At 44.8% G+C, this 22858-nt stretch overlaps 1 protein-coding gene across 7 annotated transcripts in view; it reads left to right on the top strand.

Moving 5' to 3' along the window:
- The first annotated feature begins 10965 nt into the window (after nucleotides 1-10965).
- The window catches only part of TNIK (TRAF2 and NCK interacting kinase), a 376466-nt gene continuing 364573 nt past the window's right edge, over nucleotides 10966-22858 (top strand). For 4 of the 7 annotated variants that reach the window (XM_038583893.1, XM_038583891.1, XM_038583889.1 and 1 more), the window contains exon 1: nucleotides 10967-11149. In XM_038583893.1, the coding sequence (XP_038439821.1) occupies nucleotides 11093-11149 (57 nt within the window). In that variant the 5' untranslated portion in view covers nucleotides 10967-11092. Of the gene's footprint in view, nucleotides 11150-22858 lie in introns of all 7 variants that reach the window. The other 3 variants (XM_038583894.1, XM_038583892.1, XM_038583888.1) reach the window with 2 other exon arrangements.

Genomic DNA, 22858 nt, shown 5'->3' with positions numbered 1-22858 from the left:
CCATTTGAGGACACAGTGGAAAGATAGCTGTCTATGAGGAGGCAGGCTCTCAAGATGCTGAATCGGCTAATACCTTGATTTTGGACTTCACAGCCTCTTTGACTATGGGAAATAAATTTCTATTGTTTATAAGCCACTCAGTGTGTGATATATTGTTACAGCAGCCCAGATAGACCAAGATACTTGCAGAACATAATTTATTCCCATCATTCCTTTGGTTTACCAAGTAAGGTCCTTGCCCATCAAAAAAGGTCAATAGATATTTAGGAATGGGGAAAAAAAATCACCTGGGAAGGGACTTGGTTCAAGGGGAAAGTTCCTGAACCACGCTCCCCCAAAATCCTGGGAATCCACATGTTAATTAAGCTCTGTCTCGTTGTTTGATATAAATGCTCCATGGACCATGCTTTTAGAAACATCACCTAAATTATAAAGGCAAAGACTGTCTTGATGATCCCTGTATTAAATACATGTTTCTGATGAATGGATACACTAATGAGTGAATGATTTTCTACTCTTTGTGAATGGACGAGAAAAGTGGATCCACAACTAATTTTTATTATCAGCTTTTGATATAGTCATAGCTGTGGGGTCATTTGCTCTCTTCTCAAAATCTCACTTGCTTTGTTCTCAAAATGCAAAATCATGATGAATATAAAACTGATGACACTTAAAGGGCTTAAAAGACTTGCCCCAAGTTTTCTGGCTTCAACATGGCTGTCCACCTTTACCAGCTTCTTTACTACATTGATTTATTGACTAATTTTATAACCACCACTTTATCGCGGGTGCTACGCTAGACAGTAGAGAAATAGAGGTGGATAAGAAAACTCCTGGTATTCAATAGCTTCATCGTGGAAAAGAAAACTGACTGCCCTACAGTGTTTTAAATGTTCTAAGAGAGAGAACACATTTTCCAGTGTAGACTTTGCAAGTCATCTTTGTAATTGCATGAGAGTGTTAAATCTCTAGAAGTGTTTGGCCTCTACCTTTTGTGGCCAAGTGATCAAAACAACTTCCCATTCCTCATTTTGTTGCCTGGGTTCTGTGGTTTAAGGATCCCACTCAGACAAGTGTCTTGGCTCCATTTTTGGCTCTTCCTCCCACACTAGAGCCAGTACCAGGCATGGCAAACCTACTCATTTAGCTTGGAGCTCTCAGGCAGCCTACACATTAAGGGGAATACGATCAGTTACATACTTTACAGTTTCCTTAAGATAAAATGCACAACACAAATGGATAGTACTTTAAATGTCTGGGGTGCAGTATGGTATAGTAGAAAGGAACAGAGAATCTGGAATCCAGGGGGGAGCAGTAACAATAAAAAACCTGCTTTTTTTCTTTTTCCTCTTTTTTTTTTTTTTTTTTTTGCACAAAGCCTTCAGTCTCCAGAGCCCTTTCCTGTATTAACTCTGTGACATTGAGCAAGTCACAGAGTCTCTGGACCTTGGTTTCCTTATCTGTAAAATGAGAGGGTTGGACCTGGGTTATCTCTAATGTTCCTTTCAGCTTGAAAAGTCTGATAAGAGCGTTTATCAACCCTATGACTTCATGTAAAGATCCAGCTGGGCTACTCCTCCCCTCTCCCAGCTCTGGACTCACCTATGGGGTTATGCTATTCAAATATATGGACATGAAATGAAAAACTGAAAAGTATCTTGTGTACGTTGGGGCATAAGGAGGTTGGAATCTAAAACTCAAAAAGATACAGTCCTATGGAAAAGTTACACAGAAAAAGTAGAAACTAGTTGCGGGGCGCCTGGCTGGCTTAGTTGGATGAGTGTGCAACTCTTGATCTTGGGGTTGTGAGTTTGAGTCCCATGCTAGGTGTAGAGATTTCTTAAAATAAATTAAAAAAATAATTTTTAAATGAAAAGGGTGGAAACCAATTGAGATAGTTAGCAAGGAGCAAAGCACCACAGGCTTTTGACATGGTCTGGACAGACCTGGTGGTCAGAATAGATGTTCTTTCACTGCTTCTATTATAGTATGTTTGGTCATTGACTAGAAATGTAAGGAATGCTTACTGTTGCAAGACACTTTTTCCCTAAAAATATTGAGGGAAAAAGTAAGCTGAAAATTCCATTATTTGCCTAGAATATAGTTAAAATGAAAACTTCTTCAGGATTTAAAAAGATCAAGCAACTTCTAAGAAAGATGATAATTCACCTTTTTTCTTTTTCAAGTTTTTATTAAATTCCAGTTAGTGAACATACACTGTAATAACAATTAAACTTTTATAATAAATATTGAAGGATTATAGCTGCATATTAAGATTTCTATACATATTTGCTGTTAGGAATTTCCCAAAGAATGAAAACAGAAAATGCTGTTTTGACAGCGCTTGCCAAATTTTTAGTAAAAATAGTTTTCTGTATTTGGGGAAAGTGTAATAATGGTATTTTGGATAAAGTATTGTGTTTGTCTTTGGGATTAAATGGTGCTAGATAATTAGGAAAATTATTCTGTACCCATTTAATACAAAAGAGATGTAGTCACCTGGCATTATTATTTCAAGGGTAACTAAGGTTAAAAAAAATCTATCCATCTGAAACAAACAAAAAAAACAAGAACTATAAACAACTGTATTCTTTTTCTATTTTGGGATTTGATCTCAGGCTGATCAACTCCAAGGACCATGGTCTTCATCTTAGATCATACCGTACAAAATACAGTAAATTAAATTTTAGGCTCCTAAATACTTTGAGGTCCAGCTTGGAAAGGGAAGGAAGAAAAGGTAAGAGGAAAACCAACTGCAAAAGAATGAAGAATGCTACCAATGACAGAAGTGAAGTCTGTGTGGCTGACACCAGCGGTAATATCAGTGAAGTCTACGAGAAAGCTAAAAGGATTGGGTTTATAATTGGATAATGGGAAATTGAAATTTTATTTTCTAAGGCAGAGCTGTTTAAGATGATGATAAATTTTCTGATTGGGTTCCTGGAAGTAAATTCAGTGCTATGAGAGAGACAAGTTTTCTTGAAGAAACTCCAAGAATTGTGAATCACTTATTTAGATAATCTGTGGCATGATTATTGAAACCTCCTAGTAATGTGGTCTGAGAATGTGGTATCTATGATTGTGGCCTTTTGGAAAGTATCAAACTTTACCTTGTGGCCTGGTCAAATTTTGTCGATTTCCTGTGGCAGGTTTGGAAAGCACGTGTATTCTTAGTTTACTGTGCTTGTTTTGCTTTGCTTTCACCTAGTCTGAGAGCTTCTGTCTTTTAATAAGGAAACTTAAATATTTATACTTAGTCTGATATATTTGTGTTTATGCCTGCTACATTATTCTTTGGTTGCAAGCAACAATGGAAACCAACTCTGGTTAACGTGAACAAAAGGCAAAGCTATGGAGTACAGCAAATGAATAGTAAGGCTGGGAAGCATGCAATAGGTCTTAGTTTCCAAAAATACTCCAAAGACTTCCTCATCCCACATGTTCTTCTTTAATGTGACTTGGACACTCCTCGCATCAAAAGACGAGCAAGATGTGTCTTCCTCCTCGATGGAGGTAGATTTGTGACAACGGGAGAATTAAAGTCACATGTCTGCTGGGGCTAGGTCATAAAAGGTGATACGACTTTTATCTGGTTTTCTTAAGATGCTTGTTCTTGAAATTCAGCCATCATGCCAAAAAGACCCAATGCCCCACAGAGAGACCAACCTGGAGAGGAACCAGTTTCCAGCCATCAGCTTTGGGTGAACACTCAGCAGGTAGCCAGCAGGGAACTTACTTGTCAGTGAATTAGTCATTTTGAAAGTAGGTCCTCCAGCCCTAGCTGATGATCTGTGGAGTACAGGAGCCTTCCCCACCAAACCCTGCTCAGATTACAGATTTATGAGCTTAAGAGATTAATTATTGTTTTATTCGTTAGGTCTTGAGGTGGTTTGTTGCACAGCAATAGATAACCAGCACAGAGAGCCAACCTTAAAAATGAGCAGGAAGCAAGGCAACTTCTGAGCAATGAAGAGAAATGGACTCTGGTAAATACCCAGGGGTAGGGTACCACAAATGGAATGAATGAACAAGCATCTCAAGCCAACTCTCAAGGCTGGCAAGTTGCATGAAATGTCCACAGGATGTGACTACTGGCTCTCCCTACAGCAGTGGTTCTCAACTGGGAATGATCTTTCCTGCCAGGCAATGTCTAGAGATATTTTTGGTTGTCACAACTGGGAAGGCATTATTGGCAGCTGGTGGATAGAGAATAGGAATTCCACTAAACATTCTACACTGTACTGGGTAGCCCCGTACAACTAGAGTTATCAGACTGAAGTGTCAATAATGTTGAGGTTGAGAACCCTGGTGTTTGAGCTGTGAACCAAGAGAACAAGGTACAAGCTGAAATGCACTAATCACTCAGCTTTGGCAGTCCTCTGTATTCTATGTTGGAAGGACCTACACAAGGGTGTAAATACCAGGAGATGAGGCTTGTTGGAAGCCATCTTGGAGAATGGTTATCACCGGCAAAAAGCTTTCCCTGGCCCCTCTTCTTTTCTCTTTTGTTCCTTTGTTATTTTCAGTTTTCAAAGAGTAAAGCCATTCTTATAACCCCCACCAAACTTCTCTTCACTTCCCTTAAGTCAGTGTTGCAAGAGCTGTCTGTGCCTAACACACTCATTAGGACAAAAACTAGAAAATTATATGATGATTTTAGACCAGTTAATATTGTCTCCCTCTGGTACTATGGAGAACTCATGTTGTTTAAATATTTGGAGGATTGGGCAGCCCAGGTGCCTCAGAGATTTAGCGCTGCCTTCCGCCCAGGTCATGACCCTGGAGACCCAGATCGAGTCCCACATTGGGCTCTCTGCAGGGAGCCTGCTTCTCCCTTTGCCTGTGTCTCTGCCTCTCTCTCTCATGAATAAATAAATAAAATATTTAAAAAATAAATATTTGAAGGATAAATTCTCAAAATCAGAGTTTTGCTAGAAAGGAAAAAAGGGAATGACTTTGTATGAGTAACACACAGGGTTTGCTATCTTTGCTTACCATTGTCTTGTATCACACATTTTCTTCTCGGATTCACTTTTCTCTTTGGCGGAATACATTTTCTAATAATTTAAGAAATAACCAACCGTTTGAATCCCTATGTGTCTGAAAATATGCCATTATTTTGTATTTTCTTAAATGCTAGTTTAGTTGGGTAGAGAATCCTGCATTAGAATACTTTGTCCCATTATCCCATTACCCCATATGTTAGAATGCTTTGTCCTAGCATCCATTGTTGCTGATGAGAAATAGGTGATCTGGTTAGAATTTCCTTATCCTTGATGCTCTGAAATTTCATCGTGATGTGTTCAAGTGTAGTGTTTTTTTTTTTTTTTACTTATGCACTGAACAGGAGCTTTTAGCCTGAAGATACATTTTCCACTATTTCTTTGTGTATTCTCTTCTATCTATTCTCTAGATGGATATCAGATGAATATTGGAACATCTGGATTTATTCTACATATTACTTAAATTTTTGCTCATTGCTTTATCTCTCCTTTCTTCTGGGATTTGGGATAAAACTGGGCCCAATCTTCTCGCTTACTAATTCACCCTTCAGGTCAGCTTGAGTCAGTATAGCATGGTAATTAAAAGCCTGAGTTCAAATCCTGGTTCAGCCATTCATTACTGTGCTGCCTTGAGTAAGTTAATTAAACTTTCAAGTCTTCAGTTTACTCATATGCAAAATGAATATGCTAATATTATTGCCTACTTTAGATCATAAAGATTAAATATGTTAATGTATGAACGCTTAGAGGAGTATCTGCAGCATAGTATTACTTATTATTGCCCAATCTATACATTCATCTTAAAAATTTCAATAAATATATTACTTTCAATTAATATATTAATAAACAAAACTGGTTTGTTTTCATATAACTGGTCATTTTATGAATGTCAGATCCGGTATTATTTTTTCGAGGGTAAAATATATATATTATAAAACTTCTTTTTGCTCTATGAACAATAACTTTGGATATTTAGTCTGTTTGTTGGTTGCAGTTGTTTCCTCTCTTTCATAGTAATAGCTTTTTAGGAACAATTGGTGATTCAAGGATGTCTGCTCATCTTAGTGTTTAAAAATCTTATTTGCCTATCTGTGGTGACAATTCTAAAAACATTGATTGATTGATTGATTGATTGATTGATTGGAGTGAGAGAGAGAGAGGGGGAGGGAGGGAGAGAGAAAGCGTGAGTAGTGGGAGAGGCAGGAGAGGGAAAGAAAATCCCAAGCACACTTGCCACTCAGTGGCTTGATCCCATGACCCTAGATCAAATCAAGAGTCTGATGATCAACTGACTGAGCCACCCAGGCACCCCTGTGGTGCCAATTCTAATTCTGAGTGCTTCCTTTGTTGACTATGGTTGGAAGGGGAGCAGCACAGAACATCCGACAGAGAAGGGGATCCAGGAAGTTTAACTTCTGTGTGTCTGTGCATGTGCGTCTGTGTGTGTGTGTGTGTGCTCTCCCTTCTGGCAACTGGTATGCAGCTCCTTGGGATGATACCCTGTCTCCTTGACCCAAGCACCCACACTTATAGAGAGCATCTGCCAAGGTGGCGTGAACACGTCCACCTGCTGATTCTCATCATCCTGCTTGATTTTTGTCATATCATTTGTCACCATCTAAAATACTCTTGGTTATGGATTATTTATTTACAACTTTGTTATTTGCCTCTGTGAAAGCAAACCTCCAGGACCTAGTATTGCACCTTGCACAGAGTAAAGGATTTCTGTATAATGGAATGAATGGATTAATGCCATGCCTTCATTACTTACCATGATGAAAGTGCCTGCCCCTTACATCCATTGCCCCTGAGCTTGAAGCCCCCCCAGCTCTCGCCCTGGTCCTACCCTGCACAGTTGTGTTTTACAGATCTACTGGCTATCCAATTCTACCCACTTTATGTAACCCAGGAAGTGGTCTGAATTGCTGGACCACTGATGCTCCCTTTTTTTGTTTTCCAGAACTCTAAAGTATTTTTAAAATATATTTTCTGTTATATCTAGGGATTTGTGCTGATAGAAGATGTACAGAGTGTGCTTTTAGAATCTCAACAAGCTGTGTTACTGATTTCCACAGTGTTTATTTTAGTTGGAGCATGGATATGACATTAAATAACATTGAATCTAATAGAGGGAACCTAACCCTCTTTGAGATTCTCTTGTTTTTATAAATATTTTTAAAATAGAAAAATATTTCAAATATACAGAGCACAATATCATAAATGTTAATTAGTAACCATCCAGATTTCAGAATTCCAAACATTTAGCAACATTTGCTTTAGATCTTTTTTTTTTTTAAATAAATTAGATATCATTGTTGGAGCCTTTGTACCTTCCCATTCTATTCTTCTACCCTTCTCACTATCCTGAAGTTGATCTGTGTCCTTCCTTCCTGTGTCCATGCTTTTAATGCATGTTTTATTTTGTTTTATTATTATTATTTTTAAAAGGTTTTATTTATTTATGCATGAGAGACACACAGAGAGAGGCAGTGACACAGGCAGAGGGAGAAGCAGGCTCCATGCAGGGAGCCCGATGGGGGACTCGATCCCTGACCTGGGGTCACACCTTGAGCCAAAGGCAGATGCTCAACCACTGAGCCACCCAGGCGCCCCTTTTACATATTTTAAAAACATATACTATATGTTTATAGACATAAACAGCATATTTTACTGTTTTACAGGATTTCAAATTGCACATAAATGATACAAAGTCTTTTAATCCTTCAGATTACACCAAGAGAAAAATCTCACTGTGGTCAAATTTTGAAAGACTTTTCTGGCATTTGCTAATTTCTCTTTTAACAAAGGAATAGTAGGCCTTAGGCTAGAAGCCTGAAGCAGGCAGCCATAGAATTAAATAATATTGCCTTATTTCCCATTATATTTATTTTGATGGTTTCCTTCTACTTTTTAGCAAGTGTTGCCACCTTTCCATTTACAGTAGTGACTTATGTTTCATTTATTTATTTATTGGGGGGGGGGTGCACCCAAGCCAGTGAGTGGGGAGGCGCTGAAGGGGCAGAGGGAGAGGGAGAGAGAGAATCTTAAGCAGGCTCCACAGCCAGTGCTGAGCCCAGTGTGGGGTTCATCTCACGACCCTGAGATCATGACATGAGCAGAAATCGAGAGCCAGACACCAAACTGAGCCACCCAGGTGCCTTTGTTTCTTTTTAAATATGAAAAAAAGAAAAGCATTGATTTAAAGAAAAATATTAAGTAGATAATAGTATGGGAGGTACACAGGACAAAAAAAATCAGGGAAAAAAATCAGGAGCTTGTATTGAAATGACTGAAATTTGATACACACTTGACCTCAATGAACACGTTCAAGTTCCTTAATGGGACCCATGCCAGCCCTACCTGATTTGACCTTTGCTTCCCTTCTCAATCCAGTCGGTCGCCCCTATTACCTCACCTCCAGCACAAACAGCTTGGAGTTTGCTCCTTCCTTTCCTAGCTGAAAGTGCCTTGGCTATTGTAATCTTTCCTTTTAGGGTGTTTGCTGAATCCATCAGCACTCCCACTGCATCCCCGGCTCCACCTGACCCTGCTCCTCCAGTCAGCCAACAGGAAACCCTCCCCCACTTAGTACCCATCACTGCACTGAACATACAGTCTTCCAATTCTAGATCCAAGAGCAGAATTTAGGGCCCTATCATGACATCATCATACCCTAAACAGCTTACTAAGGTGGAAAGAAATGATCCTCTTTGTGATGTTTCAGATAAAACCCAGGGTCTAAAACTGAGGTTGTCCATGAAAAAAAAAAAATCTCATTTTTCATATGTATGGAGTTTAAAAAATAGGTTGATAGGGGATCCCTGGGTGGCTCAGTGGTTTAGCGCCTGCCTTTGGCCCAGGGCGTCATCCTGGAGTCCTGGGATCAAGTCCCACATCGGGCTCCCTGCATGGAGCCTGCTCCTCCCTCTGCCTGTGTCTCTGCCTCTCTCTCTCTGTGTCTCTCATGAATAAATAAATGAAATCTTTAAAAAATAAATAAATAAATACAAAATAGGTGGATAGATCTCAATGATTTCTTTCAACCCCGAGACAGTGCATGCCTTGGTTATCTAGCTTAAGGGTACAAAGGAGACAGAGGAGGGAAAAATAAGGACCATGATGGGAAGCACATGATGGGAAATGATAGGGCTTTTTCCTAACATCATTTCTACATCCCTTTGGTGGCTTACTGCACCTCACTTGCTTGCATCCAGCCTCAAAGCTGGATGATCTTGGTAGAAAATGAGAGGTCACGTGGAGCGTTCTGAATTCAGCGCGTTGGAACGGTGGCCGTGGGAACAGGTGGCCAGTGTCCCGGGCCGGGGCACCTAAGCAGCCCCATCATTGGACAACAGCGGGACCGGGGCGCCGGGCCGACGCTGCTGCGCAGGCTTCAGGGTCTGCAGTCCCGCTGACCCCGCGGCGCTGCCTTCGGTCCATTCATTCAAGAGCCTCCTTCGGGGGCTGACTGCGCACACGGGACCCCGAGGCCCGGCCTGCGCGTGGCCCGGAGGCCCCCCTCGGCTGCAGCAGGGGTGCAGGGAGCGCTTGCAGGGCGACGGCTGCATTGGGGGGCACAGCTGGGCTCCCGCGTCCCTTCCTTCCTGCGCGGGGGGCCCGGGGGAAGTGACCTCATACTTTTGGTTGGGGAAGGTCATGCTTACCACTGTCCACGCTCAGCCTTTCCAGGAGCCAGCGGGGGGCGGGGCGGGGCGGGGGGTGGGGGTGAGCTCGCCCTCCTGCCGTGCATTTTGCACACACACCTCCCAGCACCCGCCAAACTTTCTCCGCCCGCCCCAGGAGCTCAGCGGCGGAAATGCTGCCCCCAGGGCCGACGTGCGCCGCCCCACCCGCTGTCGCCCTTGGAGGGGTACCTGACGCTGCGGCACCCGGGGGAAGGGAGAGAAAAAAAAAAAAAGCAAAAAAAAAAAAAAAAAAAAAAGAAGCTGCTCGTTTCGCTTCGGTCGTTTCCGTGGGGAACTGCGGTACGGGCAGGTCCTGGGTGTGGCGGTGCCAACAGGGAACTCCGATCTGCGTTTCTCCCGCTCCGGGGTAACCTTCCCAGCCCCCGACCCGCGGGTGGCCGGTCCCGGATGCCCCCTGCCGGGCTCCCGGGGGTCGCTGGGCGCCCCCCCCCGCCGCGGCGCAGCGCTGGAGCGCAGGGTGCCCGTGCGCTTCGCCCCCATTCGTTCCGCGCCTGGAGGCGGATCCCCTTCCCTGCACACAAGTCCTTATATGCACCGGTTGCACCAGCCCGTGCTACTCCAGCCTCACAAATAACTAATGGGGGGAGGGCGGCCGTCGCTCTTCCCCCCCCCCGCACCCCACCGCCCTCCCCGGGATGTGCAAAGCGCGGAGCATCGCACCCTGCCGAGAGCCCCCCGCCCCCGCCCCCGGTGCGAGGAGGGCCATTGTGCTGCAGCGCACGACTCGGACGCGCACGAATAAAGGCCCTTGGCCCCCGCGACAGGCCCGGCGGGGTCGGGGACCGCTCTCCAGACCCCGCGGGGGGCGCCCGGGCCGAGAGGGCGCGCCCCGCCCCGCGCGCTGGTGCAGAGGGCCCGGGTCAGGAAGCGCGGCCTCTCCCGGGCGGAGGCCCCGCCCCGCCCCGCCCCGCCCCGCCCCGCCCCCGCCCCCCGCCTCACTCCTCCCAGGAAGCGCTGATGGACAGCTCGGGGCGCTCGTCCGCCCCCACCCCCCGGCGGAGTGGAGGAGTTGATGTGTCTCATTATAACCGCCGATGCAGCCGCCATCCACGCACAGGCAGGGAAGCATGTCCCATTTAAATACACCCACGCAGCCCCTGCGCCCTTAGCCGAGCGGGGCGCGCAGCCCACACGCACCGCGGCTCGGGGCTGGGAGAGCCGCGCAGCTCGGGCTCCGGGTCCGCGGCCGCCCGCGGGCGCAGCAGCGGGATCGGGCGTCGCGGGGCCGGGCCGGGCCGGGCCGGGCCGGGGCGGGCGCGGGGGCTGGGCCGGGGCCTCTGGCGCGGCAGCCGCATGAGGACGCGAGGCCGGTAGACCAGGTGGAGTCTGCAAGGGGGGAGCCTCGGGGGGGCGCAGGGCCGCTGCTCCCGCGAAGAAGTCGACATGGCGAGCGACTCCCCGGCTCGCAGCCTGGATGAGATCGATCTCTCGGCGCTGAGGGTGAGCAGAACCGGCTTCTCGGGGGGTCTCGGGGGGTCTCGCCGGGGGCTAGGGGCGGCGCGCGGGCGGGGGCAAGGCGGATGCGCGGCGGCGGCGGGGGGGACCCCGGCTTCCCGTCCCCGCCCCGGGCGAGCCTCGGCTCCGTGACCCCCGCGGCGGCGGCCGGGCTCCCCGGGATGCGGGGCATTCACCTTACCCCGGCGCCCGAGCCTTGAACGTGGAATGCTCGTGTGCGCGCGCGCGTGTGTGCGCTGTGCACACGCGCCCCGGACGGCCAGCTCGTGCAAGGCGCGACGCCCCACCGTCCCCCCTCCCCCCCCCCCCTTTTTTTTTCTTTTTTTGCAAAACGTGGAGAAACGCACCGGCCGCTCACTTTGCGCAGCTCGCTGCGGGGTGACCGGGGCAGCCCGACGGCCCCGACCCCGCGACGCCGGTGCCCGTCGGTGGCCGCCGCCCCCAGGCTCCCCCCGCGCCCTCCCGCGCCCGCCTCGCGCACCCCTGTTTACGGTGTAACTTAGCCCTGCTTGCTTTTTTTTTTCTTTTTTTTTTGACTTTGTGGCCCTGACATTTCAGTTTTATGGGCCAACTTAAGGCAGGTGAAGGGATGTGCTCTCCGCGCTCCCCCGCTCAGACCGGAACTCCCGTGAGTGTGCGCGTGTGCGCGTGTGCCCGCGGCCAGCCCTTTGTAGGGAGAGTAGGGGGAGCATCCAGCTCCTCCGGCCCCGCGGCTGGCTTTGCGTTTCCCTTCACGTGAATCGCCCCAGACGCCCTTTTTTTTTTTTTTTTTTTTTTTTCATTGTATGGACTGAGACATCACTTGCCATAGGATCCATTTTGCTGTTGTTCTGAGCTCCGGATCCCGGGAACCCCAGTGTAGCCTCGACGACGCCCCACCCCCACCCCCGGATCCCAACACGCTCTTTCGGGGGAAGGGGGCCGAGACTTCTTGCCATTTTAATGAGATGCTGCCTCCCGAAGAGGGGGACAGGGAGGGTCTGATGCTGCAGCCAGTGGGGGGGGGGGGTCTGAGATGGATCGCACCCCAGTTAAGGATGGCTTCTTCCTCCCCCTGAACGAAGACTAGGAATTAAAGGGGGGAAAGCGACTGCATGTGTATCCTGGCAGCGCGGAGGGTCGGGGCCCGCCTCGCCGGTGCTGTCCACGCAGCCGCGCAGGAGGGGTGCAGCCGCGAAGTTCACACGCCCTCCTGAGGCTTACATGGTTACACTGATGCTAAATCTCGGGGTTACAGACCTGAATCTTCACCCCTCCTCCTGCCACTGCCCCTTCCCTCACGGGTATCTTGAAGAGCTGCCTTGAACCGTCCAAGTGCTACTTTTTCTTGCGGCTCATTAAAGCCTCCCTCCCTTGCACAGCCTCCTCTTGTGGAACTTCCCCTCCTCTTCTGCTTCATCCTTCCCAGAGGTGAGGTTTCTGCGAGGCAGTCCAGGGGTTGAGAAGGAACATAGATGCCATTTGAAATGGCCTCTTTTTTTTTTTTTTTTTTTGGATAGTTGGGCAGCAAAAGCTCATTCATGTGATATTACAGTAAGCTGTCTATTCGCCTGGTGCAGAAATGCCACATTCAGAAGCCGCAGCTCCCTGGGCAGCTGGGGGTGGGGGCTGGTAACAGGGTGGGTGCTTTGGCTAAGTCTGTGGTTTCCTGCCTTACAGGCTGTGTGTGTTCATTTGCCCTACTTTCTGTGCTGGGAGTTGCTGCCAGCGGGTTAATCAGGTGGATGGATGGCCCAGACTACAGGGTAGGGGAAAGTGGCGAAGCCCCGCAGGGGGTGGGGTGGGGGGTAGGGGAAGGAGCCTGAACAATGGGCAAGGCTTGTGGTTTTCTCCTGAGCAGAATGTCCTCATCCTCCTCTAATAGAAAGCAATCCGAGGCGATTTTTAAGTTGGCCTCGGTCAGAGGTGTCCCCCGTTGGCTTTTTCACGGGGAAGGTTTCCTGAGATCCGGAGCCCAGAGCCTGCAGGCTGGTGAGCAACCACGAGGGCTCACCGGGCCTGCCTGAGTGTGAATCACACACGGGAGGCCTGTGCTCCAGAGATCTGTATTTTGAAAAGAGATCTTGCAGGATTCACTGAAATTGCTCTTTGTCGCCTGGGCTTAGTGCTTTGCCTCTGTATTTCTGCCTGCAGGAGGTGTGTGAAGAGGGAGGGCGAAGGCCAGCTCTAGAGATAGGAACTGCTGGCTGGCTGGAAGACCTAAATGCAGATGTGGAGACGATTGCATCCCCGGTGCCGGAGAGTATGACCAGTCTTGTAGGGGGTGAGGTGTGCAGGCGGGCCATTGAGTCCAAGGGCCCTGTTGGTGATCTCCACAAATCCGAGAGCAGATAATGTCTCTCTGTCTTTCCAAATTAGGAGAGGTGGGTTTATCCAGATGAGAGGTCTCATTAGTTCCTAACCCCTCAGGAAAGCCCGCCTGCTGAGAGCCTCGTGGGGAATGCCTGACCCCTGAAATGCAGCCAAGGTCAGTGGCATCTTGGAGAATTTGCTGCAGCCTTAACCAGTCCCTTGCTGTCTCGGTGGCTCTTTAATGTACACAATCAATGCTCTTTTGTAAACCCTGAGCTCAATGCATTAAAAGCAGATCCTGTCTGGAGAGGCCTTTATCCTTCTCACTTTGGGGGCTTATTGTTCTCAGCCAGTGATCCCAGACTGGACCCAGTCTAAATTTTCCCCAAATAGCAACAATGCATAATTTAAACCAGAGCAACCAGTGACAGCACTGATCACTTAAATTATGCAAGATTTGGATGGTTTTAAAAAGTAAGATAAAACCGGATCTTCTTGGGTTAGAAGAGAGATGATCTGAATCCATTTTTTTTTATTAGTCCTGATTTTTAAGGCTCTGGAGATAAACCAAGTGTGGGGGGAAGGGGATGATTTTATAGATTTAGAGCTGAAAGAGAATTGGACAACACTTAGCCACTCCTTCCATTTAATACCAAGCTGAAGCCCAGAGAGGTGTAGTCCTCGTCCAAGGTCACACAGCCCCGTCTCCCCTGGAATGAGGGGTGAGGGAAGCGGAAAGGGTGGTTTGGGGAGGAATCTGGGTGTCCCGACTTCTCATTCAGGGCTCTTTTCTCTAAGTCGCATTGTCTGTGGCTGGATCAGAAATCAATAATACATTTTCTGCCTAAGCACAGAAAAAAAAAAAAATGGCAGCGAGGAATTATTTCACCAGAGTCATGGAATTTTATTTTTTGAGAATAGAGAAACTGCTCCATGCAGGTAAGCTCGTAATACATAAAGCCCTGGAGCATTCACGGAATTCATGTTGCTCAACCCGCCTCAGTTCTTCCTCTGTCGGCAAATGACTGAATCATCTAGGACAGATGGTTGTCCTGCATAGTACCCTGTCTCCGGGACCCATCTCCATCTCAGTTTGTCCCATCGGGTCAGTCTGGATCTGCACATTATTCGGATGTCTCTGCATGTGAGGTTTATGGAGTTCTATGTAGGTTTTGCATAATCTGTGTGGATCCTCATATATCGTGTTACGGTTATAAACTATCCATGTGGGTGTATGAAATGTGTGTTTACATACATGGGCTACAGAAAACAATCTACTCATTCAAACTAAAGGCTTGAGTCATTCTCCCTTCAAGACATCACAGTATTAAAAGAAATGAAACTTGCCACCGGTACGCTTTATTACATATGAGGTGAGATCAGCCCAGAAAGCTTTTTGGAGATTAGCATACATCTGAGTCTGAGCACCTTGGCTGTCCTTAGTTTGGCCCATAGAGGAAGGCGTCCAAGGCCAAGATTGGCCGCTGCTGACTTCATACTCGAAGTTTCTGCCAGGACTCGCACTCACTTTTCTATTTGAGCAGAATCAGATGACCTCTGCTTGTCTTTCCCCCTGCCCCTCACTGCCTCCTAGGCCCAGCTATTTCTTTGTCTCCCAGGACCTAGATTTAAGAACTGACCTCATCCGGAAGACTTGCACACATCTTCCTGCTGCACTTTTCATCCTTGTGTTATAAATGGCGTGGGGATTATTTTCTGCCTACTTCATAAACTATGGGCTCCGTGAGGCCGGAGGTTAGGTCTTGCTCAGCTTTGAGGCTGTAATTGCAGTTAGTTGCATAAACGGATAAATGCACAAATTGGTGAGTAAGTGAGTGGAGTGGGCTGAGCACTGGGTTCTGTGCCCATGTCTTAGTAGTTCTGTGATTCTGGGTAAGTCATGGAACTATAATTCATTGAAAAATGGGAATGATCTCAACTGCTTGCCTTCCTCATAGGCTGGCTTCAACAGCCAGATACAGTGTTTATGGCAATACTGTGAAAACCGTAAAGCTCTACACAGATACACAATTCCATGATTACCCAGAATTTTATGGGAATCTTGATTCTACCATTTGACCCCAATGATTTCACCTAGTTGAAAATGACCCTGAGAAAAGGATAACAGAAGGCCTTGCATCTTTTTAATAGTGCCTTTTCCTTTTTATGTGGCAACATGACCTCATATGTTTCTTTGCTGGCCTGGGTTGACCTTTGCCCCGGTATCAGCATTCATTGCTTTTTTTTTTTTTTTTTTTTTTTTTAAGAATTTAGTTTTCAGTAATCCCTACCCCCAACATGGGGCTCAAACTCACAACCTGGAGATCAAGAGTTGCCTGCTCTAATGACTGAGCCAGTCAGGTGCCCCTGGAGTATTTCTAAACCAGTATCAGGTATCAGCATTATTCATTAGAACTTTCTTCTTTTTTTCTTCTCTCTCTCATTTTTTTTTTTAATTTTCCCCTTTTTAATGGATGAAACATTTTTAAAATAAAACCACATTTATCATGCCTGTGTCTTTTCAAAGTTTGTGTATTCTTGAGGGGAGTGGGCCCCTGAAATTATACGAGTCCAGTATTTAAAACCTTCTGGTCAGAGGTCTCGGTGGCGGGAGGGGGTGGGGGTTAAAGAAATCTTGAGGCCTTATTAATTCCTTACCCCCAAAGCACTTAATTACATTTGCTCTTAAACGAGGGTTTAGTAAAGTTGCAAGGATTGATAAGATGACCTTATCTTAACATGATAACAGCAGGGCAGTTTTTAAAATTAGATACATTGGTTGTTTTTTCAGAGATATTAAGCAGGTGCTTTCTTTGCTATAGCGCTGCCTCAGAACGAAATAGTGTGTAGTGGTAGTTATCAGAACATCAGAGAAAAATGCATAATCATTTTCCAGTGTGCATTGTTAACTGGAGTAATCTTAGCACAAGAGCGAATGTAAGTCATGGTTTGCTGTTTGCATAATTGTCGACTTAGGAGGTCATGAAATATTTTGTTGAAGAAAGAATCCCCATCATTTTTCCCTCACGAGGATATCACACTGCCCACCCCTTACCTGCAAGGCCCTTTGAAATCTTGGAATTTTGAGTCTTCTCTCTGCACGGCTGGGTTCCTGCCCTGGTCTTAGTCTGCGGACCCTTCTTGTTCCTGCTGCTCCTTCCTTCACGGCTCTGGTTCTAAAGTCCACCCGGCTCTGAGCTGCTGTGACCGGATCATGGCTGTCATGTCCCGCGGAGCGCCACCGGTCCCTGAGAATGTGTTTCTGAGAGAATTTGGGGTCACTTGTGTCTGAAAAATGCTTTAATGTCAAACTGGTTCTTCCATATCTGTGGGGGAAGTAGCTGTCTGAGAACAGGGCCTGAACCAGCAGTGTGCTGAGAATTCTAAGAAAATCTGGGTGATATTTTTTGAATGAAATGTTATTCTGCTCATATAAATATAAGGTTCCTAGAGGAGAGAGAGGGAGGACTTAAATAGAAAATGTTGGATGAATTCCGCTTGTAATTTCTTTCATTCTGGTTGGAAGCTTATTTCCCTCTAGAGGAAGATGATTCGCTGTCTGCTTTTTACATGCCCAGGCTGTTCTCCAGTTGTCTCTAGGGGTGCCTTGAAATTCTCCAAACACATTTTATTTCACCCCAGTCTCGAATGTCCTTCCTTACTCTATTGCATGAGGCTTTCTGCCCCATTCCTCCCCACAACCACTGCAGGAACTGGCCCCTGGGCGGCACCCGGGCCGAGACCTGCCTCCCATGCCTCTCCCACCAGCCTTCTCCTGCCGGGTCTCCCTGTGCTCGTCCCTGCAGCCACACTGCTCTTCAAAGAGCACATTTCCAGCCTCGGGGTTTCTTATTCCCAGCCTTCCCTGACTCCTCACCGGCTACAGACCAAAGATTCCACTCTTCGGCGTAGTAGCAAGGCCAGCTGTAATTCGGCTGGGCCTCCCACCACATGCTGCAGTTCTGACGACCGATCCCATACTCCTGCCACAGAGCACGACTTCCTTCTCCCTGTGGATGCTCCCTCGGGGGTCACCTGCCTCATACTTCTTTTCTGTACCTACTAGCCTAATGCTAAACCTTCAAAGGCCACTTTTTTCCCACAAAATGGCCCCTGATTTCTCTTAGGGAGTAGTTATCCATCCCATTTGTACACCCTTTCAGAACTGACCTCACACTCAGAATTTTCTACAAGGATTATACCCACCACTAGACAGTAAACTTCCTGAAGCCAGTGCATGTATTTGATTTTGTTAAGACTTGCCACCAGGATGACCTTTGAGGCTTCAGGACTCCTTTTGATATATGGCCTAGTAGATTTTTTTTTTTTTTTTTATTATTCATAGCTAATGAAGTAGCCTCCCCTCCACAAAGATTTATTTATTTGAGAGAGAAAGAGAGTGTACGTGCACAGGGGTATGGGGAAGGGTAGAGGGAGAGGGAGAGAGAGCTTCAAACAGACTCTGTGTTGAATGTGGAGTCAAGGTGGTGCTTGATCCCATAATTCCCATAATCCTTAGATCACGACCTAAGCGAAAACCAAGACTTGGATACCCAACAGACTACACCACTCAGGTGCCCCACTAACTAGATAGCTTTAAAAGTTAAGATCGTATTGTATATATTATCTGTGACCTGTTTTTTAAAAAATGTGTTTTCAGTTGTGTGGTGCATTTGTTTGTTTGTTTGTTTGTTTATTTATTTAAACTCTGCACCAATGTGGGGCTCAAACTCATGTCTTCAAGTTCAAAAGTCCCATACTCTTCTGACTGAGTCAATCAGGTGCCCTGCAACCTGTTTTTTTTTTTTTTTTAAAGTATTTATTTACCCATGAGAGACACACACACACACAGAGGTAGAGACACAGGCAGAGGGAGAAGCAACCTGTTTTTTAAACTTAATAATTAATAATCACCCTTTTTACATGCTGTTAATGTTTTTCTGTAACATAATTTAAAGTATTCTTTGTCATGGGGAATTTTAAACATATGTAAAAGTGGTAGGGATATTAGAATGCTATACATAGCTAGTGGGAATGTAAAGTGGTATAGCCACTTTAAAAAGTATATTTTATTTATTTATTTATTTATTTATTTATTTATTTATTTATTTATTTATTTATTTATTCATGAGAGACAGAGAGAGAGGCAGAGACCCAGGCAGAGGGAGAAGCAGACTCCAAGCAGGGAGCACGATGCAGGACTTGATCCCCCAGGACCGGGATCAGGCCTTGAGCCAAAGGCAGACGCTCAACCGCTGAGCTACCCAGGCTTCCTTGTACAGCCACTTTGTAAAACAGGTTGGCGGTTCCTCAGAATTAAATAATAGAGTTACCATGTGACCCAGCAATTCCGCTCCTAGGTATATACCCAAGAGAATTGAAAACATATATCCAAACAAAAACTTACACACAAATGTTCATAGCATTGTCATTCATCCTAGCCAAAGGGTGGAAACAGATCAAATGTCCACCACCTGATAAGTGAATAAATGAAATGTAGTATATTTGTACTGTGGAATATTATTCGTCAATAAAAGAAAGTGCTGATACACACTGTGATATGGATGAACATTATGCTAGATTAAAGAAGTTACTCACAGAAGGCCACATGGTACAAGATTCCATTTATGTGAAATGCCCCAAATAGGCAAATCTATAGAGAAGAAAAGTGGATTAGTGGTTTCTAGAACTTGAGGGGCAGTGGAAAATGCTAATGTCTTAAAATTAGACAATGGTGATGGTTACTCAGCTCTAAAAATCACTTGCTCACTTCAAAAAGATGAATTTTATGGAGTGTGAATTTAATCTAAATAAAACTGATATGTAAAATAGAATAGTAGAATGAGCCCCCAACTTAATAATGATCCATTCATGCCCAGTCATGTTTTACCTCCATCCTCCATCCTCTTCCTCCCCCATATTATTCTCAAGCATCATATCATTTCATTCGTAAACATTCCAGTATACATCTCTAAAAGATAAGCACTCTTAAAAATACATAACTGCAATACTATTATCATGCTTAGAAATTAGTATGTAATTTAAAATTTCTTCAAGTATTCAGTGAGTGTTCAAATTTCTAATCATATGTTTTTAATGGCTGCCTAGCATTTTATTGCAGGGATGAATCATAATATATTTAACCAAGTCCTATTGATGAAGCTTTTGGTTATTTCCAGCTTTTCAAGTCTTGTACACAGTGCGTCCGTAAATGTATGTAAATCTTTGTATACATCTTTGTGTCCTTGGAATAATTTCTTAGAAGTGCAGTTTTTGATGAAAGTGTGTAAATGACCTGTAAGGCTCTTGATGTTGTTAGATTATCTCCAGATTTCCTGTGACGTGGCCGTATATCATATCTAGGTGAACCCACGAGGCTTAGAAAAGTCAATTAATTTACAAAAAGTCATAGAGCTACGAAATGGCTGAACTTACAGCTGACCTGCGCCAAAGCCACTGCCAGTAGTGACTCACATGGCGATTACTTGCCCTGTGGACCTTGTCAAGACGTCAGAATTATCTGATGCATTATCTCCTTAAAGTTCACAGATTTCCCAGAAGCCTTTCTTTTGGGCACAAACTCTCTTTGATGAGCTTCTAGTGTTTGAGTGTTATTTCCTTGTGATTTTGTTTCTTAAAAAAACAAGGTCCCCTTAGAATATGTTAATTGTTCTTCTTCTTGCCTTAAAAATATAGAGACATAAAATGTGCACCATTTTGGGCTTGGCAGTGGTTTCCTTGTACGATGGGTGTAGGCATGTTTACATTTAGTCTGTCATTCTCTTTGGAAAATCACACGACAGGTGTGTTGGGAAGACATGGGGAACCAGGCTCAAAGGTGCCTGTTTTTTAAGAATTTGCGATTACTGCAGAAGCTAGCAAGATGAGCCAGAAGATAAGTGATAGCAGGGGCCATTCTCAAACCTTTATCTGTCACATGACTATTAGAGTCAAAAATTTTGAGTTGTACCTTTTTTTCAGAAGGTTATAGATATTTTAAGATTACAGTAGAGAAAATGGAAGAAGCAGCTGGCAGCCTTGTGTTTTGCACCACAGTTGGTTTCCCACCAGGTTTATAAGTAAGAAACTATTAAAATGGACACAACTTTGGGGTTGTCAGTTTTGTGGAGGCCAGCTGCCTTGATTTACTAGATTGTATTACCCTAACCTTCCATTTAAAATGCCTATAAATCATTTATGCCTAGGGTAGAAACCCAGAGCTTCACAGGGACGTAGTTTCATGATTTCTACTTCTAGTACTTCTAGGTTATTTATTATTATTATTTTTTTTAGCTGCTTGTAATCAAATTATACCAATGTGGTGGGTGGAATAGGTTGTAGCAGTAACTACAAACTGCATTTAAATGATAATAATAATAACAATATTTAGCATTTATAGGGAATTTTACTGTCTTCAAAGTTGCAGACATTATCTAATTAAATACCCTCTCTGATTATAATCTGGGTAAAAATGCACTTACATTCAGAACAGGGTCCTGAGAGATGTATATGTTTGAAAATTAATGCTAGCCAGTCTTTATAAACCTATGCAATGATCAGAGTTAGAGCTTGGGATCCTGTTGGATTGTTTTTGTGTATCCTTTTGTTAAATGCGGTGACAGGCTTAGATGAAATGTGTACCTCTGCTTGCTTTCTGATCATGGAGGACTGAATGTTGAATCATTGCTCTGGTCCTTATAGACACTGAAATATAAACAACATCAATAAGCTTTAAAATGGGCTTCCTTACTGCATTTCATGCCCTGGCCTCAGACAAAAGTCCCATTAGTAAGTGAAATGACTTGGGGCTGTGCAAGAAAGAACAGCTATGCATTGCAGTTTAGTAATTTCCATCTGAGAAAAATAGATTAAACCGCACAGTAGGATACATCATAAAGAAATGCACTGGAGAAATGAAACATGTTTAGTTCGACCGTACTAATGACTTCTTGCTGTTTTGGACATGTGTCTGGGTATCGTCCCCTTGCACGTATGTCCTGTGTTGGCAAGAGTTTGGAGCGAGGACTTGGCGTGGCTGTCTCTGTAGGTATTAGAGGAGTCTGCAGTTGGTAGATTTTTAGTAAATGTTATCCTGTGTGTTGCGATTTTTCTAAGAGCTGGTTGATAGGTTAACTGTCTTGACAGTGGTTCTTTCTCAAAGTGAGATCCCGGGATCAGTAGCTTCACACTCATCTCCTAGGTTCTGGTTCTCTGACCTACTGAATCAGAAACTGGGGATGGGGCCCAGTAACCTGTGCATTAAGAAACCCTCCAGGTGGGACATCTGGGTGGCTCAGCAGTTGAGCATCTGCCTTTGGCCCAGAGCGTGATCCTGGGGTCCCTGGATCGAGTCCCACATCGGGCTCCCTGCATGGAGCCCGCTTCTCCCTCCGTCTGTGTCTCTGCCTCTCTCTCTCTCTTTGTGTCTCTCATGAATAAATAAATAAAATCTTAAAAAAAAAAAAAAAAAAAAAGAAGCCCTCCAGGTAATTTTGATGTACTTCAGAGTTTTGGAATCACTGGCTTAAGTTTTTAAAATAACAGCCTTTCCCCCTTCCTCTTGTTCTTTCATGCTGGTTCATTCATTCATTCATCCAACAAATATTAATTGATCATCTACCGCATGCCTAGCGTTGTGCTAGATGTTGGAGCATTTGGTGAAGAAGAAGACACATGTGAACACTGTCCTCCTGGATCTTGGTGCCTAATGAATGGGGAGAAGCATATGTTAGAGAAATAATTGTAAGAATGATTTACTAAATACAGGTTGTTTTAGGAAAACACAGCATATCCACAGAAATTTGGCTATGCCTGAAAATGTTGCAGAGTAGAAAATAGTGATTTATTTATATAAGGTAACTGCAACTTTTTCATAAGGCGTTTGGCTTCAAATTGTGGAAGGCGCATACTTTCAGGAATACGGAATTTAAAATTTCATAGTAACACATGCATTTGAATTGTTTGTAAGATGGGGGATACTTGAAGTGCAATAGTCTACAACTTTTTTTAAATTTTTTAAATTTTTATTTTTATTTAGTCTACATCTTTCAACTGATAATCCTGGATTGTTTTCCTGGGTTGCTTTTTTTTTTTTTTTTTTTAATTAGCAAGTTTATTCAGGGGGCAGAAAGCCCCATCCCCATGACCAGGAAGATGCATCTTTTTGGTGCTAATTTCCTGTTTTTCCCTATGGACGTATAGGGATTCAGTTTGAAGTCCCAGGAGATGCTGGTATTTGCCTAGACGCTGAAAAAGGAATCCGTATTCACAGCTCTTTCAGCTCTTACTTTTGTCTGAAGCCTGAAATCTTTGAGTTGTTTATTTTGTGAAACTTGAAAAATGAAATGGACTCTTGGAATCTAGGCGGCAGGTTAAAGGATCAGACTTTCCTTGTAGCAACAA

Source organism: Canis lupus, chromosome 34 (assembly GCF_011100685.1).
Source record: "Canis lupus familiaris isolate Mischka breed German Shepherd chromosome 34, alternate assembly UU_Cfam_GSD_1.0, whole genome shotgun sequence".
Classification (NCBI taxonomy): Eukaryota; Metazoa; Chordata; class Mammalia; order Carnivora; family Canidae; genus Canis; species Canis lupus.
Note: the sequence above shows the minus strand (reverse complement) of the source record. Positions and strands in the feature narration are given on the sequence as shown.